The 20,988-nt window shown below is 40.4% G+C and overlaps 1 protein-coding gene across 1 annotated transcript in view; it reads left to right on the plus strand.

The window, feature by feature from the left end:
• The window catches only part of LOC102210621 (CD2-associated protein-like), a 42,501-nt gene extending 27,911 nt beyond the window's left edge, over nt 1–14,590 (plus strand). Inside the window, exons 3-7 of the mRNA XM_005753863.1 lie at nt 3,377–3,492; nt 4,187–4,267; nt 6,550–6,728; nt 7,180–7,243; nt 10,832–14,590. Coding sequence (XP_005753920.1) covers nt 3,377–3,492; nt 4,187–4,267; nt 6,550–6,728; nt 7,180–7,243; nt 10,832–10,873 — 482 coding nt within the window. The 3' untranslated portion in view covers nt 10,874–14,590. The remainder of the gene's footprint in view (nt 1–3,376; nt 3,493–4,186; nt 4,268–6,549; nt 6,729–7,179; nt 7,244–10,831) is intronic.
• The last annotated feature ends 6,398 nt before the right edge of the window (nt 14,591–20,988 follow it).

Consider the following 20,988-nt stretch of genomic DNA (forward strand, 5'->3'; position numbering starts at 1 on the left):
GAACGACGAGAGCGATTTTCGAGGTCCTCGAGTTTGTTCGTGAGGAGAGCCACTTGTTTAACTAGCGCATCTATCTTGCCTTTCTCTGAGTTAATGGCGGACTCCACGCTGCTAATGCGCATCTCTGCGCCATCCATGCGCACCGAAAAGTCCTGCACATCTCTTTTAACATCTTGGATCGCTGACAGGACCACATCAAGTTTTGTGGAAAAGTCATTTCTGATTCCGTCGAGTATTTGAATAACATCCATGTTATGGGCCATTCCAGTACTCACGTCCAGGAGACTCCCAGGGCTAGCATTACCTGCAGAGTTAGCTTGACTGCTAGCATCAGAGACGTCATCTTCCTCACTCAGAGAAGAGTGTGCCTTAGATTTATTTTGTGCTTTCTTAGCCGGCATAATGTCGCGGATACACGATAATAACTCGTTACAAGCAATAGTTATCACTGTTGATGCAGTTAAAGGACAGTTTTCAGGAACTTACTAAAATATCGCCAGGAGCTCACAAAAATACGTGTGCCTAGTTCAGCGCCATAACCACGCCCCTCTGAACACAGATTTTAAATTTTTGGTCAGAAAATCACGACTAATTCGTGAAGAGCACCAAAAAAGTGTCACCAAAATACCAACACCATTTATTAAACCAAAGAAAAATAATAATTTAATTTCAGTTCATTTCTGATTTGTTAGTATAGTGCAAAATTGTAACTATAGATGATAATTTTCTCATGTATGGCATGTGTACCTAATTAGCTTAAGCTTGTTAGTCTGTATAAGACTTGAATGCTAGGAGGCCAGTCATAAAGGTTTTCTGTTTTGCTTGCTTTTTCCAGGCTATATATTAGCTTTATGAGCTATTTGCCAATATATTGGCCAACCCATAAAAATGTAAAAAAAGAAAAAAGATGAGACTGAAGAAACACCCTTCAGTCACATTCTCTGTGTTGATATTCCATAGTGAATCCGCCAGAGGACGCCTTGCAACAATCAGCTGATCTTAGCAATGTTGGGGAGAGCTTAAACAAGCAATCCACGACTTGCTGTGAGAACAAAATAAGCTTATTTTTAGACTGGGTTGTCCTAGCGTTTTAGTAAGAACTCATAAATACCTGTATATTTCTTGTGTCACATGGGTTAGACATTCACTTGGCAAGGAAAAGGTTGCTGATTCACTTTCAGCCAGAGGCGCAAACGTTCTGTGGAGTAGTAGCAGGAAGGACATCCAGCGTAAAACTGCTAGATCAAACATGCACAGCTACCCACTGTGGTGACCCCCTTGTAGCAAAGCAGCAGCTGAAAGTAGCTTTGATCTAATCAGAGGCTTTTAATCTAAAAACAATTCTTCAGGTCGTTTAGTGACTGCAGCTAAGCAGATCTGGAAACAAAAAAAAAAAGAACACAACACAAACAATGATCTTACAAGCAGTTTTATCAGTAAAAGCCTGATATCCATTTTTAACTGCACGTGTATGTTAACTTGACATGAGGTTGTTTACATACAACACAATGAACTACAGGCCAGGAAGAATGGAGTTATTGCTGCATTTAAAGTGAACGGTGAAAAACAGTGAGTACTGTGTAACAGCACTTTGCACCTACTCAGCGGTAAACTGCTGGCTTGAATTGCAGCTGAGATTGAACTTTCATGTTTCATGGGTGTGCGTGACAGACTGGCTTCTGGAGACTTGTCGACTTTTAGCACCTCAGCTGTAGCAAACAGTACCCCTGAGTGAAAGCCATTCAGGTCTGCTCTATTAAATCTATTTCAGGAGTCCTTTCTCTGAGACCTTTCAGCTTCCCTCACGGTTCCTCTGTTTTAGGGTCAATATTGTGTCAAGCACCCCACATGTTTCTCCAGGGGCCAGACAGGAGGATCAAACAAGAGTTACTTCATCATCCAAAAATATGAAAGCTGCCCCTTGTGTCAGTAGATTTAAGTGTTTAAAGAAGACATTTTTTACTGTTTTTATTAGTGCTGTCAAAATTAATGCGTTAACGCACATTAATTTGCTATCACGGTCAACGCAATTACAATTTTTAACGCAATTAACACATCTGGAGTGTAGACTGACTCTAAATCCCTGAAATGCTTCTGTCAACGCATTTCAGGCTGTTTGTCCAAGTAGAGTTACTTTCTCACATGCACAAATGGACAGTTGATCTGGTAGTGATGGGTAGCTGAACCAATCAACTCAGTTTGGAAGATGATAAACACACATTGGCCCTCTGATGGGAAATTTGAGTATTCCAAAAATAACAAGACAGAACAGTCGACCGACAAAGTATTATGCACATTGTGCATAATACTTTGTCACAAAATGTCACATTGACGCAAAGCATGCGTTAGTCGGGGATGCTGCTAGGACTTTGGCTAACCGAGCTTGCGACAAACCATTCACGGAACATCAGGGACTCAGTGAGTCTACCTCGGAATTATTGACTGACGTAATTGCCAAGTGGACTGCAACAAACTGCAGACCTATTAATATCGTTGAGAACGCGCTTTACATAGCTTTGGTTCCTCGTTTCAAGGACTTGAAGTGCCTCCCCAAGAGTAACAGAGAGAGGGTGGATAAACGTTTACAGAGTTTTTTGTTAACATGAATGTTCAAGATGTTCAGTAAACATGTTAATTGCGTATATTTACCCTTTTTTCTCGAGTCTGTTTGCTAAAGCAAAATGAATTGTGGTTAATATAGAATAAAAATAAATTATATTTAATCGTGATTAATCAAAATTAATCCACAGTAACCCTGTGATGAATCTGATTAAACATTGTAATTGTTTGACAGCTCTTATATATATTATATAAAAGTATATACTTACCTATTAGTATATAGGTTTTTTAAAAAGTTGTACGTCACATCAGAAAACCTTTAAAAGATTGAAGAAAACTATTCAAATTATCTGAATATAAGCATACATTCTTTGTGTTTATTCTGAATTTACTTCATTATATTGCATAAATGTCAGTTACAAGCTTAAATATAAAGTCCAGGCTATTGATCAAGTATTACGATTAATCGCGATTAATTCCAGAAAATTGTGAGATTAATTAAAATAAAATTTTTTAATCTATTGACAGCACTAGTTTTTATATATTCTTTTTATATTTTAGTTGTTTGTTTACCCTTGTGCCTGTGTTTGGCTGATTTCCTGCTCTGTGTGTGTATTAATGTTGTTAATGAGGCAGAAAATAAACCAAAAGCCAAACTGTTTGTGAGCAGTTACAGTGCATTCAAAGTGAATCAAAGGAAATTATTGAAAGTGTCAGTTCGCTTGTGGATGTTGGGTTTAATCATAGCTGAAATGTTTTGCTAAAAAATAATTCTATCATTTCTCTCGCCTCTTTCTCTCTCATCTGGCTTCAACAGATCTGATGAGTTTTGATGACTTGTCGTCTACCTCGGAGAAGCTCTCTCACCTCACGACCAACCGACCAAAGATGACTGGAAGGAGGCTGCCCACGCAGTTTGGCGGAGGACAATTGGTGAGGATGTGCTCAAGCGCTAACAATCCCCCGCTCCCTTTAAGTTGACACTGACCTTTTTTCTTTTGATGGTTATTATGAGGAGCTGTCTCTCTTACTCTCATCATTCTTACCATCTCATGTTAAAAGTTAGGCTGACGTCTGGTAATATAGTTTCTGCAAGTTGGTCTCTATATTTGTTCCTATGTATTATTTATGTGACAGAAGAAATCTCTTCTTTTCTCTGACAACTTTAGTATACAAGCCTTCACCTGATAGTTAAAGAGATTTCATGAAAACAAAGACAAATGGCTTTAGAACAGCAGTCCTTGTTTTTGCTCAAAGCTGGTGCCTTACAAAGCAAACTGCTGTAGATAGCAGGTGTTTGGCTTTTCCCACATTTGGACCACATTCTTGAATGCAACCAAATACTGTTATCATTAAATTGCCATCAAGGTCTTTATATCAGTTTATTTTGATTTCGGGTGTACATTTGTATCATAGGTTTGGCGTCTTTTCTTTTAAAAATCTAACTTCTTTATACCTGCAGACTCCTTGCAAATCCTACCATGACACTAGAGCTAATAGTGTAGCTGTTAACTGTCATTGACAGATGCAATCGTTTCAGGACTCTGCAGCTTTTCCTGTTTTCCCTGTTTTCCCTGTCACGAGCAGCACATTTTATCCCAACATGATTCCACAGTTTCCATTACAGCCCAACAAGGAAGTGAGTGTGGAGAAAACCTTTAAGATTGATGAAGAAGATGCCAAACCAAAGCTAACGGAGACCAGAAAGGTAATTTAATTTCATGTCTGTTTAGAGGAAACCTTTAGTTTAGTTACAGGTGCCCGCTTAGTGACATAACTGCCTCATGAAATGAAGCAAATAATGAATGGTCTTAGCAGATCTTTGGGTATAAACCTGTGGAAGTGATGGCAGCTGTTGCCAGCGGCGTTGCTGATGGTAGCACAGCAGTGATGGTTTGTGTTGTGTGAATCTGGTAGGAACTAAACAGTATAGCACACTGCCTGCTTATGTTGAAATCAAGTCAGCATGGTACTCCAGTCCACATTGAGGCTTTTAATGTGACATTGTGGACATTGGTCAAAAGTTGTCCGCCATATTGGATGCGATGCAACTGCTGGTTGTTAGGGAAGCAAGTCGTCGCCATCTCATTGGCAGTAGTTTGAGATTGCTGAGTAAATCAGTTGCAGAGAAGATGCTGCACCAAAAATGAAATGAAAAGGGATTGTCTTTTTCTTTCTTTAGCTGTTTCATTTTTTAAGGCAGACTGTCTCTGTTCTTGGTTTGTGTCACACTTTTCAGTTTCCCTATACCTCAGAGAGCAGGTGGATAATGTTTATGGACAAATCAAAGACGTCTAATCAAACCACAGCTGCAACAAGATTCTAGGGTCCAAAGCAATCATAAGGAGCTTTCTATGTATTTTTCCCTAGGAACTGGTGGTGACCACTCTGTAGGCTTTGGTGACTAGCCTTTTATTCACTATGTTGTCACCACGAATGTCACACATCCAAACTAGCAGATAAGCCAACATCACATGGTTAATGCTGACATGCAAAACCATAACACGGCTCTTTCAGCCTGGTACAAAAAGGTGTTTTTCGATGCATCCTATAAACCTTCATACCAAATGGACCTCTCAGTCATGTTTGTGGTATTTGGTTTCTTAGTTCATAGATGCTGCTTCACAATCAAGGTTGCAAACATTAGTTGATAACTTGGAACTCCACTCTGGTCTTGCTCCATTACTGATGCCAGTGTTGAATTAATAATCTGCACCTCTCACTGTGAGTAAGAGAATTGAATGTGTCAGGAATCCTCACAGCTTTGTGTACTTTGTTAGTGTTAGTGAAGTGATAAATGAAAACAGTCCCAGAATAAATACAGTAAAATAAATTTAATGTTTTTCACTTTTCCTGTTTGCACACAGATGTGCAGCTGGCAGTAAAGAGCTGAAGTGAATGATATTCAGTCACAGTGTATTACTATGTGTTATTATTGCTTCTAGCTTCTCGAATAAGGTCTCTGACCGAGCATGAGAGTGAAAGCAATCAAGTGCACAATCAAAAGGAAGTGGAACATCATTGTTGTTGGCCCTTTTCAGTCATGTTGGCTCACTTTGACCACAGTTTGCAGTTAGATAAAAAACTTTGGGGAAAAAAAAAACGAGTAGAAGCTGTTTGTGATTGGACCGTGGATCGGCTTGTCGTCACCAATACTCAGTCCAGCTTTTGTGGCTCAGTATCTGACCAATACCCAATGCAAGCCTCACATCAGCACATCTGGAGTACATAGCTACATACAGATTCTTTTAAGTGTAACAGTAAAAACAATGTCTTGATTGTATGGTCAGAATAAACCACCATAGTGGAAGTTGTCACACCCGTGTCAAACAAGCTGTTGCTCAGCCCCTGCTACTCCTATTTCTCACCATCACACATTTACAGTTCACATACTCCGATTATTTCCTGACACATTACCTACAGTCTGTTTGTTCATCTTGAGACTTCCATCTGTTTGGTTCCTTTCAAGTCCTCTGCTTTCAGATTTGTCTAATTAAAAGCTAAAGTTATCCCCAAGTTGGCTTTTTAGGGAAAGTTTGGCATGTCACACAATCCTTTTAGCATTACATCACTTTTTCTGAAAACGCTCACTGAATACAAGTAGCTACAAAAAACAGCACTTTGTTATTTTGCTTTAAGTCAGTGTTGTTTACCTACATGAAGACACGAAGTGCGATGGGGTGATAAAGACTGAATATCCCCCTTCACTGGAAAACACATTGTGTAAATCAGCCCCGTGTTTTTCTTCCTACACTGTAGCATTGGATTTAAATTCCTCATCTGCTCTGCTGTCACAGTGGATTTAATTTGAGAGCCTCACCATTAAACTTGCATCACAGATACTTTTCCCTGAGGGTGCAGGTATTATAATGACAAGATAAAAACATCCAATTAAATTTAGTTTTAGATTGGAGGTCAAAACAGACACACAAAAAAGAATTATTGCAGAAAATTCTTGTCTTACATTTTTCTCCTCTCATGTCTTAATAGCCTTCCACAAACACCTTATTGTCACCGTCATTCCACAAGCCTGACTTCGGAGACTTCGGAGCCTCTCTGGGCAGCAAGGCGAAGGTGGAGCATGAGGAGTCGAGCTCCCAGCTGGAGGAGCTGAGGAGCCAGATGAAGGAGCTGCAGCTCACAGTGGAACTGCTCAAGTCCCAGCAAATGTAAGGACACATGAGCCTGATAAGGTTTGAGGGCAGGACAGGAATGGAAAGCTAAAATTGTTCTTCAAGGTTCTGACCTTATAAAATAATAAAACATTATTATAAATAAAACATACATAAATATATGATTTACATCAAATTATTACGCCACTGCCAAACCCAATACCACTGAAATGGTAATGCGTACTCCTGTATCTCTGAATTAGCAGAGCATCTGTCGAGCTGATTTATCGCCCCAACCATCATTCTCTTTAAAACCATCCTGGCTTTTTATAATAAGTATTATAATATGTGTCTTTTGGATTCTGACGACATTAACTCAAAGTTCATTTGAGGCACTGAAACTGGTTCTGAGGTGTGTTTAAAGGAAGAAAGTGTTTAGATATTTATGATATTCGCTGCTAAGGTAGCCACATGCTAAGGTTGCACATCTCTGTTCGTTTATTTCCAGGAAAGAGATCACTGAGCTTCGAGGAGAGCTGGATGACGAAAGGCAAAAGCGTGTGTCCCTGCAGGTAGTATGGCTCGCAACTGAAACACAGGCTGAGCTGTCCACATTCATTAGACCCATTAGTTTAGACAAATATTGATGCTTTTTGTGCACACGTGAACAGCATCCAGCTCTGTACACTAGTGACTTTCTACTGACTCAGTAATAGAAGTTCTATGTGATCACAGCTGGGACCGTCTAAATGTAACTTATTACATCCACTAAATAATGAGTGAACACATGAATGCATGCAATAATTAGTCATTGTTCATTAATGTCAAGACCTGCTGACGGCAAAACACCAAAGCACTCCAGTCCGTCCGTCTTCATTAAACTCTCCTCATCTGCTGACATCAGTACCAATTGAATATTTTTGCTCAAAGCACATACTGCCTCAGGGTTGAAAGTGCAAAAACAGCATTGTTTCATTTCGCAGTCTATGCGTTGGCATGTGTTGAGTGTCCTTAGTTTATTACCAGCAGCAGATTATTTCCTCTTCCTTCCTGGTCAACACTCACACGTTAATGAAAATCAAAACAATAATAATAAAAAAAAAAAACTGGCTGCATTTACGAGTTTTAAAGATTTCATCCCCACAACATCATGCACACATGAAGCCTTCGGTTTTTTCCCTTTACACATGTAAAGAAATGTAACTGTTTAATAACACATTAAGCCCTTAAGGGACACACTGCACCAGCTATACACATCAGAATCAGAATCAGAATGGGGTTTATTGCCAAATGTTGAGCAGGTTTACAACATTAGGAAATTGCTGCGGTGCTTCAGTGCAAACATGGTGTCATAAATAACACTTAAATAGACATGGAAAAAATAAAAGTAGGGATAAGAATTAAAAGTGCTACGTGGAAAGATATGTGCATGAGATATACATGAGATATATACATGAGAGTAAGAATTAAGAGTGCTACGTAGAAAGATATATACATGAGTGCAGGTGGTGATCAGTGCCAAACATGGAATGATGCAGTGACACAGCGTAGGGTCATGTGTTAGTGGTGGGAACAGTCATAATGTTATTGTTCATGAGTCCAACAGCAGAGGGGAAGAAACTGTTCTTATGGCGAGAGGTTCTGGTGCGGATGGACCGGAGCCTCCTGCCTGAGGGGAGCAGGTCAAACAGACTGTGTCCAGGGTGAGAAGGGTCAGCTGAGATCCGAGCTGCACGCCGCAATGTCCTGGAGGTGAACAGGTCCTGCAGAGATGGGAGTCTGCAGCCAATCACCTTCTCAGCAGAGCGCACAACACGCTGCAGTCTCTGTTTGTCCCTGATAGTGGCTCCAGCGTACCACACGGTGATGGAGGAGGTGAGGATGGACTCAATGATTGCAGTGTAGAACTGCATCATCGTCCGTGTTGGCAGGTTGAATTTCTTCAGCTGCCTCAGGAAGTACATCCTCTGCTGGGCTTTCTTGATGACGGAGGTGATGGTGGGCTCCCACTTCAGGTCCTGGGTGATGGTGGTACCCAGGAAGCGGAATGAGTCCACAGAGGTGATGGGGGTGTCAGTCAGGATGATGGGGGGGAGTGGGGCTGTGTGCTTCCTGAAGTCCACAATAATCTCCACTGTCTTCTGGGCATTCAGCACCAGGTTGTTGTGGCTGCACCAGGACACCAGACGTTCAACCTCCCTCCTGTAGGCAGACTCGTCCCCGTCCGAGATGAGTCCAATAACGGTGGTGTCATCTGCAAACTTGATTAGCTTGACAGACTGGTGGGTGGAGGTGCAGCAGTTGGTGTACAGGGAGAAGAGCAGAGGAGAAAGAACACAGCCCTGAGGGGAGCCGGTGCTGATGGTCCGGGAGTCCGAGACATTCTTTCCCAGCCTCACATGCTGCTTCCTGTCCGTCAGGAAGTCAGTGATCCACCGGCAGATGGGATCAGGCACATTCATCTGGGAAAGCTTGTCTCGGAGATGGTCTGGAAGGATGGTGTTGAAGGCAGAGCTGAAGTCCACAAACAGGATCCTGGCGTAGGTTCCTGGGGAGTCCAGATGCTGCAGGATGAAGTGTAGGGCCATGTTGATGGCGTCGTCTACAGACCTGTTGGCTCTGTATGCAAACTGCAGGGGGTCCAGGAGGGGGGCCGTGAGGGTCCTGAGATGGGAGAGAACTAGGCGCTCAAAGGACTTCATGACCACAGATGTCAGAGCCACGGGTCTGTAGTCATTTAGTCCAGTGATCCTAGGTTTCTTGGGGACAGGGATTATGGTGGAGGACTTGAAGCAGGCAGGCACATGACATGCCTGCAGTGAGGAGTTGAAAAATAACGGTTACTGTCTGTCCTGAGTTGTCCCATCAGCTCATAAAAGCATGAGTGTTGTGCAATGTGTTTGCTAACTCTAAGCTCAGATTATTCAGAGTTGTGTTTAAGGTCTGTTTAAGGAATTCTGCCTTAAACAGACAGGCTCTCTGAGCATGATGTCTGTGAGAGAGACATTAGTAGAGAGGGTTTTTCTGTTAGCTGGTTTCGTTATAAATTTCAGGCTGATGTTTCACCAGGTGAGCAGCTACCTGATGGATCCTTTTTTTTCTTTCTTAAAAATCAAGTTCTGTGCAGAACGTCAAGAATGAATATTTAAATCATTCACTTAAAATTAAAGAAAGAAAACTGATGACCGAGGATACGCCTCTAGGCTAACTACACTCCCTGACTGTTGAGAACACATTCAGCGTCCATGTGCTGCTCATGTTAAACTGAGAGATTGAAGGTTGGTCCACTCTGCCCGGCCGACCTTTCTGTCTTCAACAGGGCACCAATATAAATTGCATCACAGGAGGAGGGGTCCCCCGCAGAGAGCCCCACGCAGGGTCAGACTCGCATACAGAGAAACATAACTGCAGATTAGTTTAAGCCCCCCTGCAGTTAACTTCAGCTTCCACCTCAGCTTCCTCATCCTCGTCAAAGACGTTGGCCGTGCCGCTCAGGTTTTCCTCCGGCTTGTGCTTTCATTGTCATTCAATTCTCCTAATCCCCACCAGTGGAAAAGCCCCACAGCAGGATGCCACTGTACCTCACAGAGGGATAATGACAATGACTGACTCACAAGCTCAATCTACTCTGGCAAATCGAATATGGCTGCAGCGCCTTTTCAGTGTGATATGGGGCAAAACATTATGACCAATCACTTAATTTGAAGTTATTTTGAATACCTGCACTCTGCGTGACCTCTGGAGGTCTCTGGCATCGGCTCATTCGCGGCATGTCATGTCCTGCAGAGCATGAGCCATAAAATGGGAGAAATCATTGTGAAAGTTACAAATCTGCTCTAACAGTAAGGAGTGTTCCTGGTAAACGGCTGTGGAATTGAACCAATTTGAAATCAGATGACCCTGCATATAAATCTGTGTTTTATAATTTACACTTTCTTTTGAGGATTTTTTTTTTACTGCCTCTTTCTCCAACAGTACAAACATTGTGCTACATTTGTAGCCTTGATAACATGTTTTTGGCCTCGTTGGAGAGGTGTGCACAGTGTTGTTCCGTTGTTCCTCTCTCTGCATAGCCAAACAGCTACTTCATTGGACACAGTGTAGCTCCATGCATCCCCACCCTACACACCAACTGTAAGAAGTTTATTTTTTCTTCACAGATGGAGATCGAGAAGCTAAAGCGAACCATCCACTCGACGTGAAACTCCTTGATCTAATCAACGGCAGTCCTCGGGTCAGCTGCTGGCCTGCCCGTCGATCAACAGGAGAGCAGGAGGGCAGCGACGTATGGATGGTCAAATGGAGGGAGAGAGGGTGGAGAAATCCACCCACCTCAAGCACAATCCTTGTTCAGTGATCTACAAAAACAAACAAACTCACTCTCCATATTTGTAAGATTTACATTTTGCACATAAGATTTTTTTCAAGCTAGGTGTAAGTTACAGATGTATATGTTCCTCTCTCTCTCTCTTTTCTTTCTTTTTTTTTTTTTTTAAAAACTTTTGCCAATACAAAAAGAAAAAAAAAAACGAGGCCTTACTTCAAACTACTGCGCTGGACTCACAACTCTGCTGCTCTGGCTCTTTTCCAATCACTCTGGCGTTCCTTGAACTCCTCAGGGATGCTCCCAGTACTACTGACTTTGTGTAAAGCAGAGGGTGCTCGTTTTCCTTGCCTAATTTCTTTTTGATTTTTATAATGCACAAAAATTTATTTTAAACAGATTTGATTATTTGGGTTTTCATCTTCAGATTAAAATGCGTTTTTCTTTCTTGCACGGCGCCTGTCAGCACAGCACCACCACATGGCTGCAGCGTGTCAGAGCAAGCTCTCGCGTTTCTTTTTTGTTGTCTTTTGATGTTTTCTAGCATTCCTACCCAGAATAACACTACTGTGCCTGTTTCAGAAAAAAACAAACAAAAAAACAATCTATTAAATGTTTGTAATGGGATCTGGAATATTTGCAGCATGATATTGTATATCTATATTTTTAAATCTACTGACACGCTTAGTCAAATATTATATAGAGGGCCTCTTCTATGCCGGCTCTTCTATTTTTGTGAGAAAAACACAAAAAACTTAGCCAGAGTCATAAAATGCAAGAAAGGCGCGAGGAAGGAGGGACTACATTCTTCTGAAAAGGCAGCCTCATTACGATCATCTCTGCTACTCGCTTGTCTATTCATAGCTCTCTCCCATCCCTGTCATTTCTACCTCCGCCTTCCTTACTCTCATCCATCTTTGTTTCCTGCTAAATCGTCTGGTGTCTTTTTGCTCAGCCGACTACCCCCTCCCTCTTATGTTTAATCTACAACTCCACATTCCAGACACATGGGTTAAACTAACTGGAAGAACATGATGAAGCGGCGAAATTCACTCACGTCCTTTTTTTTTTCTTCCCCCTTTTAATCGTCTGATGATAAAACACCGCTGAAGAATGAGATTATCCTGGTGGAAACTGGTGCGATATGGGTCAACTAGTGTGTTTTTAGCCATGTTAGCATGGATGATGGGTATAAGTGTCATGCAGCTTGATCCGTAATGTTTCAGCAGACTTAAAGTTACATGCATACATACATCCACCAGATTTGCACTACCATGATTTGAACTAGTAGTTGGTTTGTCATGTTTGTCAGTGTATAGTTACAGCACACTGCACTGCCACACCCTAGGCTAAATTTTGTGTTTCCACATTTCCACTTCAAATGCCTGCACAACTTGCCACAGCCATGTTTATCATGCACCAATTAGCCATAACATTAAAACCATTTTCCCAATATTGTGTCACTTCTGCCTGTGCCACCAAAGTGACACAGAAGAGCTCAGGAGGAGCTCCAGGAAAGACCTGTGGCATCTGGGAGTTGGCGGTGTTCAACGGGTTTCAGATTGGAGAAGTACTTTGAGCACCTCTCATGTGTTTGGTCTATTACAGTAATGATGCCAGAAATCCAACATTTCTTCATAACATGATGGTCAGTGTCGTTCACTTCACCCAGTAGTGGTTTCAATGCAGTGGCTGATTGCTGTATGAGGCATCAAATGAATCAGTCAATTAACTGACTGATGATTAAATTAAGCTTTATAAAGTGAGCAGGGCTGACCACTAGGAGTCTACAATCTGAAAAATTACACATTAGGGGTTTTAAGATGGAGTTAAATAAAGATTAGAAGTTACTGCTTTTTACTGGACATTGAGCAAACAACTGTCGTTAAATCTCAGGCAGTTTCTATAGCTGGAAGTACTGCTACAGTTAAGAAAGGTAACTGGATTTTTCTCACTTGTCATGATGTTTAGGGGTACAGAAATGTAGAGCATGGTATCACTAACGCAGAAGGCCAAACTCAGTCAGTTCTAACTGGAAGCTGAATATATTTGTTCATAGGAGTATATTTCTGCCATAATTTGGGTCCACTTGTTCCTGCAGGGATCATTATAACAAAACATTTTTGTGGAGTTGGGAGGTGCACCATCCATAGTTTCCATGATTCACTGTATGTTTGAGTACACAAATCATCTGAAACCTTTGCACACAGTATGAAATGGAAATTAAAAACAAAATGTAGAAGAGCGCAAAAACAGCATCAAATGTTGAAACTGAGAACCTTTTTTAAAAGCACTTTATGTCCATGAGTACTTCTTGTAGTTTTGCATCTGTACACTATCACAGTGGATTTTAAATCAAACAATGATTTTTTTTAACAAGAGTTTTGGATTATTTGGAATTTCTATGAAGTAAAATTTACATATACAGCTACTAGCCATGCCAGCTCCCATAAACTGTGCACTGATCAAAGAAGAAGAGGTAATGCAACCTAGTAACAAACATGGCCCTTTCTCAGCTTATTTATAATTCATTGCTGGTATCAAATTTAAAAGGAGCTTGTAATTTAAAAAAAACAAAACAAAAAACAGATTTCTCAGTTTTAACATTTCATGTATTATATTGTTTCAACAGTTTGCAGCTGATTGCAAATTGGCTGGGATAAATATTGGCACCTTCAAAGATGGATGCAATGGTTCTCAGCTGGAAAAGGTGGAGGATGTCCAGCTCCAGTTTGGGAATGAATGTGCCTCTGTAATGTATTCATGAATGGAGATTAATAAGTTAGTTGGGATGAGGAGCTCAATCATTTGAGAGGGCGCACTGCTCCAAGTAGAAAGGAGGCAGTTGAGGTGTTTTGAGCAGTCGGGCTGATGTCTGTCTTCATACTGCTTACGCTCTAGCTCCATTCTGTAGCCCTGACTCTCACAATGTTCAACAGCTTAACTGAGAAACGGAGAGCAGCACAGTACCAAGTGCATCCACCTCTGGCTTCACTGCAAGTTACAGGGATGTTTAAATTCTGACACTCATAAGTTTTGTTTCCAGGTTAGATGTTCCACATTGTGCTACCACAAGGACAAAAACCTGTTACTGTTGTTTGTATCTTTGTCTTAATGTTGTTGTACATATCTCACAAATGTCTTAAAAAAAAAAACATCTCTTTGTACTTTGAAGTCTTTGCCGGGCCTGATTCTGTGTGCAAATGCTCGACTGGAACTGTCCATGATTGTGTTGGAGAAGAATCTAAGCCCCACAGTGGCCACTTTGATGCTTTGTGATCTGACCTGAGTGGTCATGCACTCACACAATACATGGATTTCTGGCTTTGAACAAGTGTGGCTCTTAATGCAGTGTGGCCAGGCAATAGGCTAATGTGGGAAACAAGAGAGGGGACGTTTTAGGTGATGGCTATTTACGGAACATCTGTAATATGACTTTTGCATATTTTACATTCCAGATTTTGACACCAAGAAAATAAAAAATGTGTGCACATTTATAACATATTTTCAAGTGATTTTGTTTACAAGAGCTGTATCCTTGCATGAGCTGAGATTCTTTGCAAAAATGAATAAACATCATCTTTATTTACTGTCACAGATGCTTCCTTTTTCTTTTTTGTCTCTGCTTTTGAAATTGTATTTCACTTAAAGGTTTGCATGGACCCACAACAATCCTGAGACCTTTTCATGCTTGAGTTCTTTAAAACATTCAGGGAAATATTGAGTGTTAAATATTGACCGCTCACTGAGAGAGAGTCAGTGAGTTTTCTGAGGAAATGCAGCTCCCAGTGAACTTATCCTCAGCTGACAGATTCTGTCTATAATAGTACGTCTGCTCGTGAGTATGTGTGTTTAAATATGCAAGTGTGAACCTGGTGGGTTTAAATAATAGGATATTGTAGACACAAGTGTGGAGTTTTAGAGACGCAGAATAAAAATTTACATTTCTAATGTTGCCTCAAGACATAGACATGAACTTGTGCCGGAGTTCAGAGTCTGTTAGTTTACGGCTGCTGTCCTTTTGCTGTTGCGAAAATCTAGAAATCCAGGTGCACACAAACTGACTGTCTTTAATTTATTAAGGCCAGCTTGATTCAGAAAAGTACCAGAAGCTCAAACATTTCCATTACATTTCTTATTTTTGTTCATCCATCCAATCTGACACCAGTATATCACATTTGTCACACAATCATCAGACCAAAACAACAAAAAGGTTTAATTCAGGCCTAGTTTGGTTTGCATTCTTCACACTTCTCCTATATCAGGGCTTATTTGGCCATATTATCTAAGTGGGGATATCTATCATACAGGAGAACACTGCAGTGGCTTCCTGCACCTTAATGACGGATATACATACAAGTAACTGACAAGGTTGCAGTGGTGAGTAAAGCAACCATTATGGCTGGTATACTGGCACCTTTAGTCCATCGCACCTTACTGCAGTATTGCCCTAGAGGTGTCTAGTGGCTGGAACTTGGAGTATGAGGATCAGCACTCCTTTCTGGGTTAATAGAGCAGGTCACCTCCTAATCAGAAGGTTAGTGGTTCAATCCCAGTCTGCATGCAAAATATCTTTGGCCAAGATAATAGCCCGAAGTTGCTCTCCGATGTATTTGTTGGAGTATTAAGGTGTGTGAATATTAGATAGAAAGCACTTAGAGCGTAGATGAAAGTGGTTATGTTAATTGGAAAATGAGGCAAGTTATGTAAAGCGCTATATAAGAACCAGTCCATTTAACATTCACCGCTGAAACAACAAGGCTGATGTAATATTTTCCTCCCAAACCTGGTGTTTAGTGGAGCAAAGCGATTTTACTTCATCCACCCTTGCTAATGGAATACATTGACAATGACTTGCATGCACCCACGTTTCCCTTTTTGCACTGTCACCACTGTGTGTGCCATTAGAGACACCTGGAATAGGCCGCTCCATTGTTTGCTTCCTCAGCAGGTTGCTAACCACCAGGCAGTCTCCTGGTTTGAAGTCGTGCAGTGCGTGGTCAGCTGGAGCAGCGTGTGCATCCTTCACTTGAACCTTTTGAAAGTGCCCAAAACAGCCAGACTCAATAAGCATTTACATCAAAGCCTCAGCCAAGTTGTGACAAGAAATTTTATAAAACTCAAACTCAGAATCACTGTTTTATTTTTTTCTCAAAATAAGGTTTTTATATCTATTTTTTGAAAGTAAGGAGTTGGAAATAACCCACCCTTTTGTCAACAAGAAAGGTGATTTTCTGGCCATGCACTGTTAGGTCACATTCAACCATTTTCAAAATGGCATCAGCATGATACGTACCTGGCCTGCAGTGTATGAATTTATCTTCAAAATAGAAAATCACTATGTGAGCGTAGGCTGTGCACTATTATGTGTACTGTAGGTGTGATACCTTCAACCTCAGCAGTCAGAAGGACCTCTCCTGCAAGGTATTACCCATCACCCAGTTATGTTGTCCTTGTTGGGGTGCTCTGTAGTCCAGCGCCCCCTTTGATTGCATGGACTACAAATGTTTGAATTATATTGTCATATTCTGGAGCTACCTCTCCCTCTGCCTGTGTGATTGCATCTTCCGGTGTTTGGGCATCTTCTTCCTGCAGCAAGAACTTGATACATGGTTGCCAGGTGGAATCTATTTGTTGATTTCATTGTTCAGATTCACAGGGCAGTCGGTGCCACTGATGAATATGCCAGTCAAACATTCATAATGTATTTCTGGTTAGACGTATAATCCATGCAGCGTCACTATGTGGAAGAAAAGCCTCCAACTCATTAGGGCCGTTATGGTTTCCTTGTATATCTGACTGTTAACATCCTGATCATAATTTTTTTATGAACCTCTCATGTAGGATATTTCCCAGTAACTTTTGCCATGCTGGTGCTAAAGTTTTACCCTTAATTTTAGCACCAGGCACCCTATTTTTGCCATGACTCTCAGTGTGGTTCGTTGGAATCCAAAAGCCTTAGAAATGGCTTTGACTGATAGATGTCAGTGACTTTGTTTCTCATCTATTCTTGAATTTCTTTATATTGTAAAGAATATAACAATATAGCGTTTGTTATATTCTTACCAAACAATATAACGCTAGAGCTATTGTTACTTTTTTTTGCCAACTGTTGTTGTCAGAAGTTTTTATACATTTAATGTATATATTGAAAATATATATATTGTGGTAATTTTTTACACTTTTAATGATTTCTCTGAACATACATATACATAGGGCTGCTCGATTATGGCAAAAATGATAATCACGCTTATTTTCACTGAAATTGAGATCACGATTATTTGACGATATTTATTTAACCCTTTAAGACCTACTATAGAACCAAATCCACCAGAGCTTATATTATTTTTTTACATGCTGTAGTGCCATTTGTGGGAGCATTTCAAGTTGCTATACATCAATACAACTGTTATAGCCCATATTTTAATAATATGTATGCATTAAGTCCATAGTAATTACATAAATTGCAAAAAAGTGCAATAAACTACAAAAAAAATTGAAAATCGCTTTTGTTTTGTTTACATATATTTCTACTTGGAGAAATTTAAGAGGCTTATCCCTCAAAACTTTAAATACAATAAAGTTGCAAAAAATAGTTTACAACAACAGGAAATTTATTTTGAGTGTCTTCATAGTTTTATTTTGGAGATACAGCAATTTTTATATACTGCAGGAAAAACAAAAAACAATCCTATGATGCAAATTTGCAAAGAAAACAGCATGTGCATCATTTCACTGTGGGAAGTGTTACGAACAGCTGATAGGAACGGCAAAGCGTGTTTCTGGAATATTATGTTTTTGTTCCTGCAAGCGCTTTTTATGCAATTTTTGCAAAGCTATATGTGGAACGAAACTGTGACCGAGGACAAGCTGATGGCATCAGATGTAAGTACAACTCCTCCGGTTTCATATGCAAAACAAATTATTGCGCTAGCTTACACGGTTCGGGTTCTACAGGGATTTAAAAATAGTTACGCAAAACGGAGCGTGCTGCTCTGACCGGCTTTAAAGGGTTAACAATGACTTTAAAAAAAAAAAAAAAATAGTGTGCAACACCACTGAAGTTTTTTTTTTAAAACTCTCTTTTCAACCAACGGCAGTCACTCTCCAAATAACTTCTGCTTAGCTTTCCGAGCTTCCCTCGGGTCCTCTTTAATCAGCGGTCTCCAACCTTTTTTGCGCCACGGACCAGTTTATGCCCGACAATATTTTCACGGACCGGCCTTTAAGGTGTCGCGGATAAATGAGGGAGGGGCTAATAATCGGCTCAGTCATTTTTAATGATCGTTGAAAGCCCAGATCGTAATCGCGATTAAAATTCGATTAATTGAGCAGCCCTACATATACATATAGTCTCAAACATATACATATATACATACTCCCCCACTAACATTTAGTTAAATGTCCCTAAGCAAATTGCACATCAGCGAGTCGCTTTTGGTAGCTATCATTAAGATTATATTATAATTCTCGCTGCATAGTTGACCTGTTAAATTGGCAGAATTGTTAGAGTTTATTTAAACTGGTTTCCTGGTGTAGAGTCAGTTTAGTCCTAAAATTTTCAATTGGGTTGAAGACAGGGGTTTGGGAAGACTATTCTAGAAGCTTAATGTTAGCCTGCTTTATCTATTCCAGAACAAGTTGTGATTAGGAATCACGGTCCTGTTGGGTCTTGTGTATAACTGTACACAACAATTGTGTATAAGTTGTGTATAATAATCTAGCTGTTGCTTTGAGATTAAATGGAAGAATCTGAAGATTGTCGTCCTGTTTTATTATTCACCACATTTTGTGCAAAGTACCAGCACCCTGGTAGCAAAACAGCCTAGAGCATGATGCTACCGCATCCGTGCGTGACAGCTGGACAGTGTTGGGAAGGTTACTTTTGAAATGTATTACACTACAGATTAAAAAATACATGCCCCAAAATATATTTTGTAACGCATTCCGTTATGTTACTCAATGAGAGTAACGTATTTTGAATACTTTGGATTACTTAATATATTGTCATGCTTTTTACAACAACCTGAATGTACTATTGCTGTGTGATTTATTTCTATTACTGAAGGCTATTCGCCATAGCAATACCAACTAGATTTTTAAAGCTTAATATAAAATGAGTAACAGTAGGGTGGACATTGAGTAAGGATGCACTTTTTGCAGTTTAGAAAACTATTCTGCGCGTATATAAAACAGGTCAGTGGCTCCGAACTATAGTAAAGGGACTTACTAGCAACTTTGGTAGTGAGAGACAGAGAAAGGTGTTGAAAGGCTGCTCCAATGGAACTTATTGTTTCGGAAGAAAACGTGAACACAGTGTACAGTCGAGTCTTAATAGCTTACTTACAACTGGGCTCGTCAGGCACTCTTTTTGGCTGCAGTGGTTATTATTATATTTACATGCTTCCATCTCCCGCTTCAGGTCGGTCATTTTTTGAAAAATGATTTTTAAGAAATATTTCTTTACGTCATTATGCGGCTGCAAGTAGAGGTGACATGGGCTGTGAGATTGAGAAACAGACAGAGTGTGTGAATGTGTTGATTTAGGAGTGGGGGCTTAGAAAACCCAAGGATCTTTGGCATGCAGACTAGAGCAGACTGGGATTGAAACAACAACCTTTCGGTTAGTAGGTGACCCGGTTTACTAGCTGAGCTACAGACACCCCGCTCCATGTTTTGTAACCATTTATAGTAATCTGCCTTAGCTAACATAGCAACAAATGTTATGAATATTCGTGAGTGTAAACAATAAAAGCAGCTTGCAAAAGGAAGGAACTTGAAGTGGGTTGGAGGCAACTGCTTCCCTTTCGTGAGAGAAAACTTGAGCTCTTTGTGATCTCATTCCTGAGTGAGTTTTTGTTTATCCAGCAGTATCAGAGGTGAAACTCTGACATTGTCCAAGCCTGACCTGGTGGGGCATCACTGTCAGCAGTTATGCAATCCAATAATTTAAGGACAGTTTTAAACATTTTGCTTATAAACCCTAAGTCATATAAAGTCAGTGAAGTCTTCTATACACTTAACTAAATTGAGTCGCTGATTGTATGACAGTAAAAGTACGTAAAATCTGGGTCACTTCAGAAATTCAGCTGGGAACTGATGATTTATAAATATTCCAGGATCTCTCTCTGGAAAGATTTAAATACTTACGTACAGCATGTAAATTGTTACATTTGTGACCCCTGGTTACACCAGATGGCTAAAAAGGATGTGCCTGTATTTATGTAAAACCATGACCCAAGCTGAGATCACAGGATACAAATCCATTATGCCTTACTTGATGCATCAGTTGATCCTATTTTAGAACAAAGGACAGTGTTCTACTTGTTTGTACATTCAGTGTCATAAATGAGCAGACAATCACTTGAGGCAGCTCGGCATCTACAAAGAGCTTCTTAGAATAAATGTTCTTTGGACTAGCTTTAATTCTTCAGAGGAAGAAAGGTGGTTGATGATGGTTCGATCACGTGTGATTGTTTCCTTGGCAGGAATTGTTGTCCCTTAAACTCAAAAAGAAATCAATTATATCTTTGATATATAAACAACTTATGGAATTAGATGTCCATTGCATTCAGTGGTTAAAATTAGGTTGGTTTGGGAGCGGGAGTTAGGAGTAATCTTTTCAGATCAACAATGGGAGAAAGCAGTATCCAATGTCCGTTATAGTATGTCCTGTGCTAGGTTACAACTTATCCAGTTCAAGGCATTGTACAGGGTTTAATATTCGAAGTCTCGTCTGTCTGAGATTTACCCACAAGTGGTGGATCAGTGTGAGAGATGTCATGCAACCCCATGTGACCTGAGTCACATGTTTTTTCTTTGACCTAGACTCCGTGGCTTCTAGAGTCAGTACGGTATTCAGTTATTCTTTCCAAGGCTCTTGGGACTCAGGTCTGCATGGACCCTTTTTTGGCTATTTTGGGGCTTCCAGTTAATACTGGTCTAACTAACCCTACACACTTCAAAATATTAGCCTTTACATCACTTTTTGGC

Source organism: Pundamilia nyererei, unplaced genomic scaffold (assembly GCF_000239375.1).
Source record: "Pundamilia nyererei isolate P.nyererei 1_Seehausen unplaced genomic scaffold, PunNye1.0 scaffold00472, whole genome shotgun sequence".
In the NCBI taxonomy this organism is placed as follows: Eukaryota; Metazoa; Chordata; class Actinopteri; order Cichliformes; family Cichlidae; genus Pundamilia; species Pundamilia nyererei.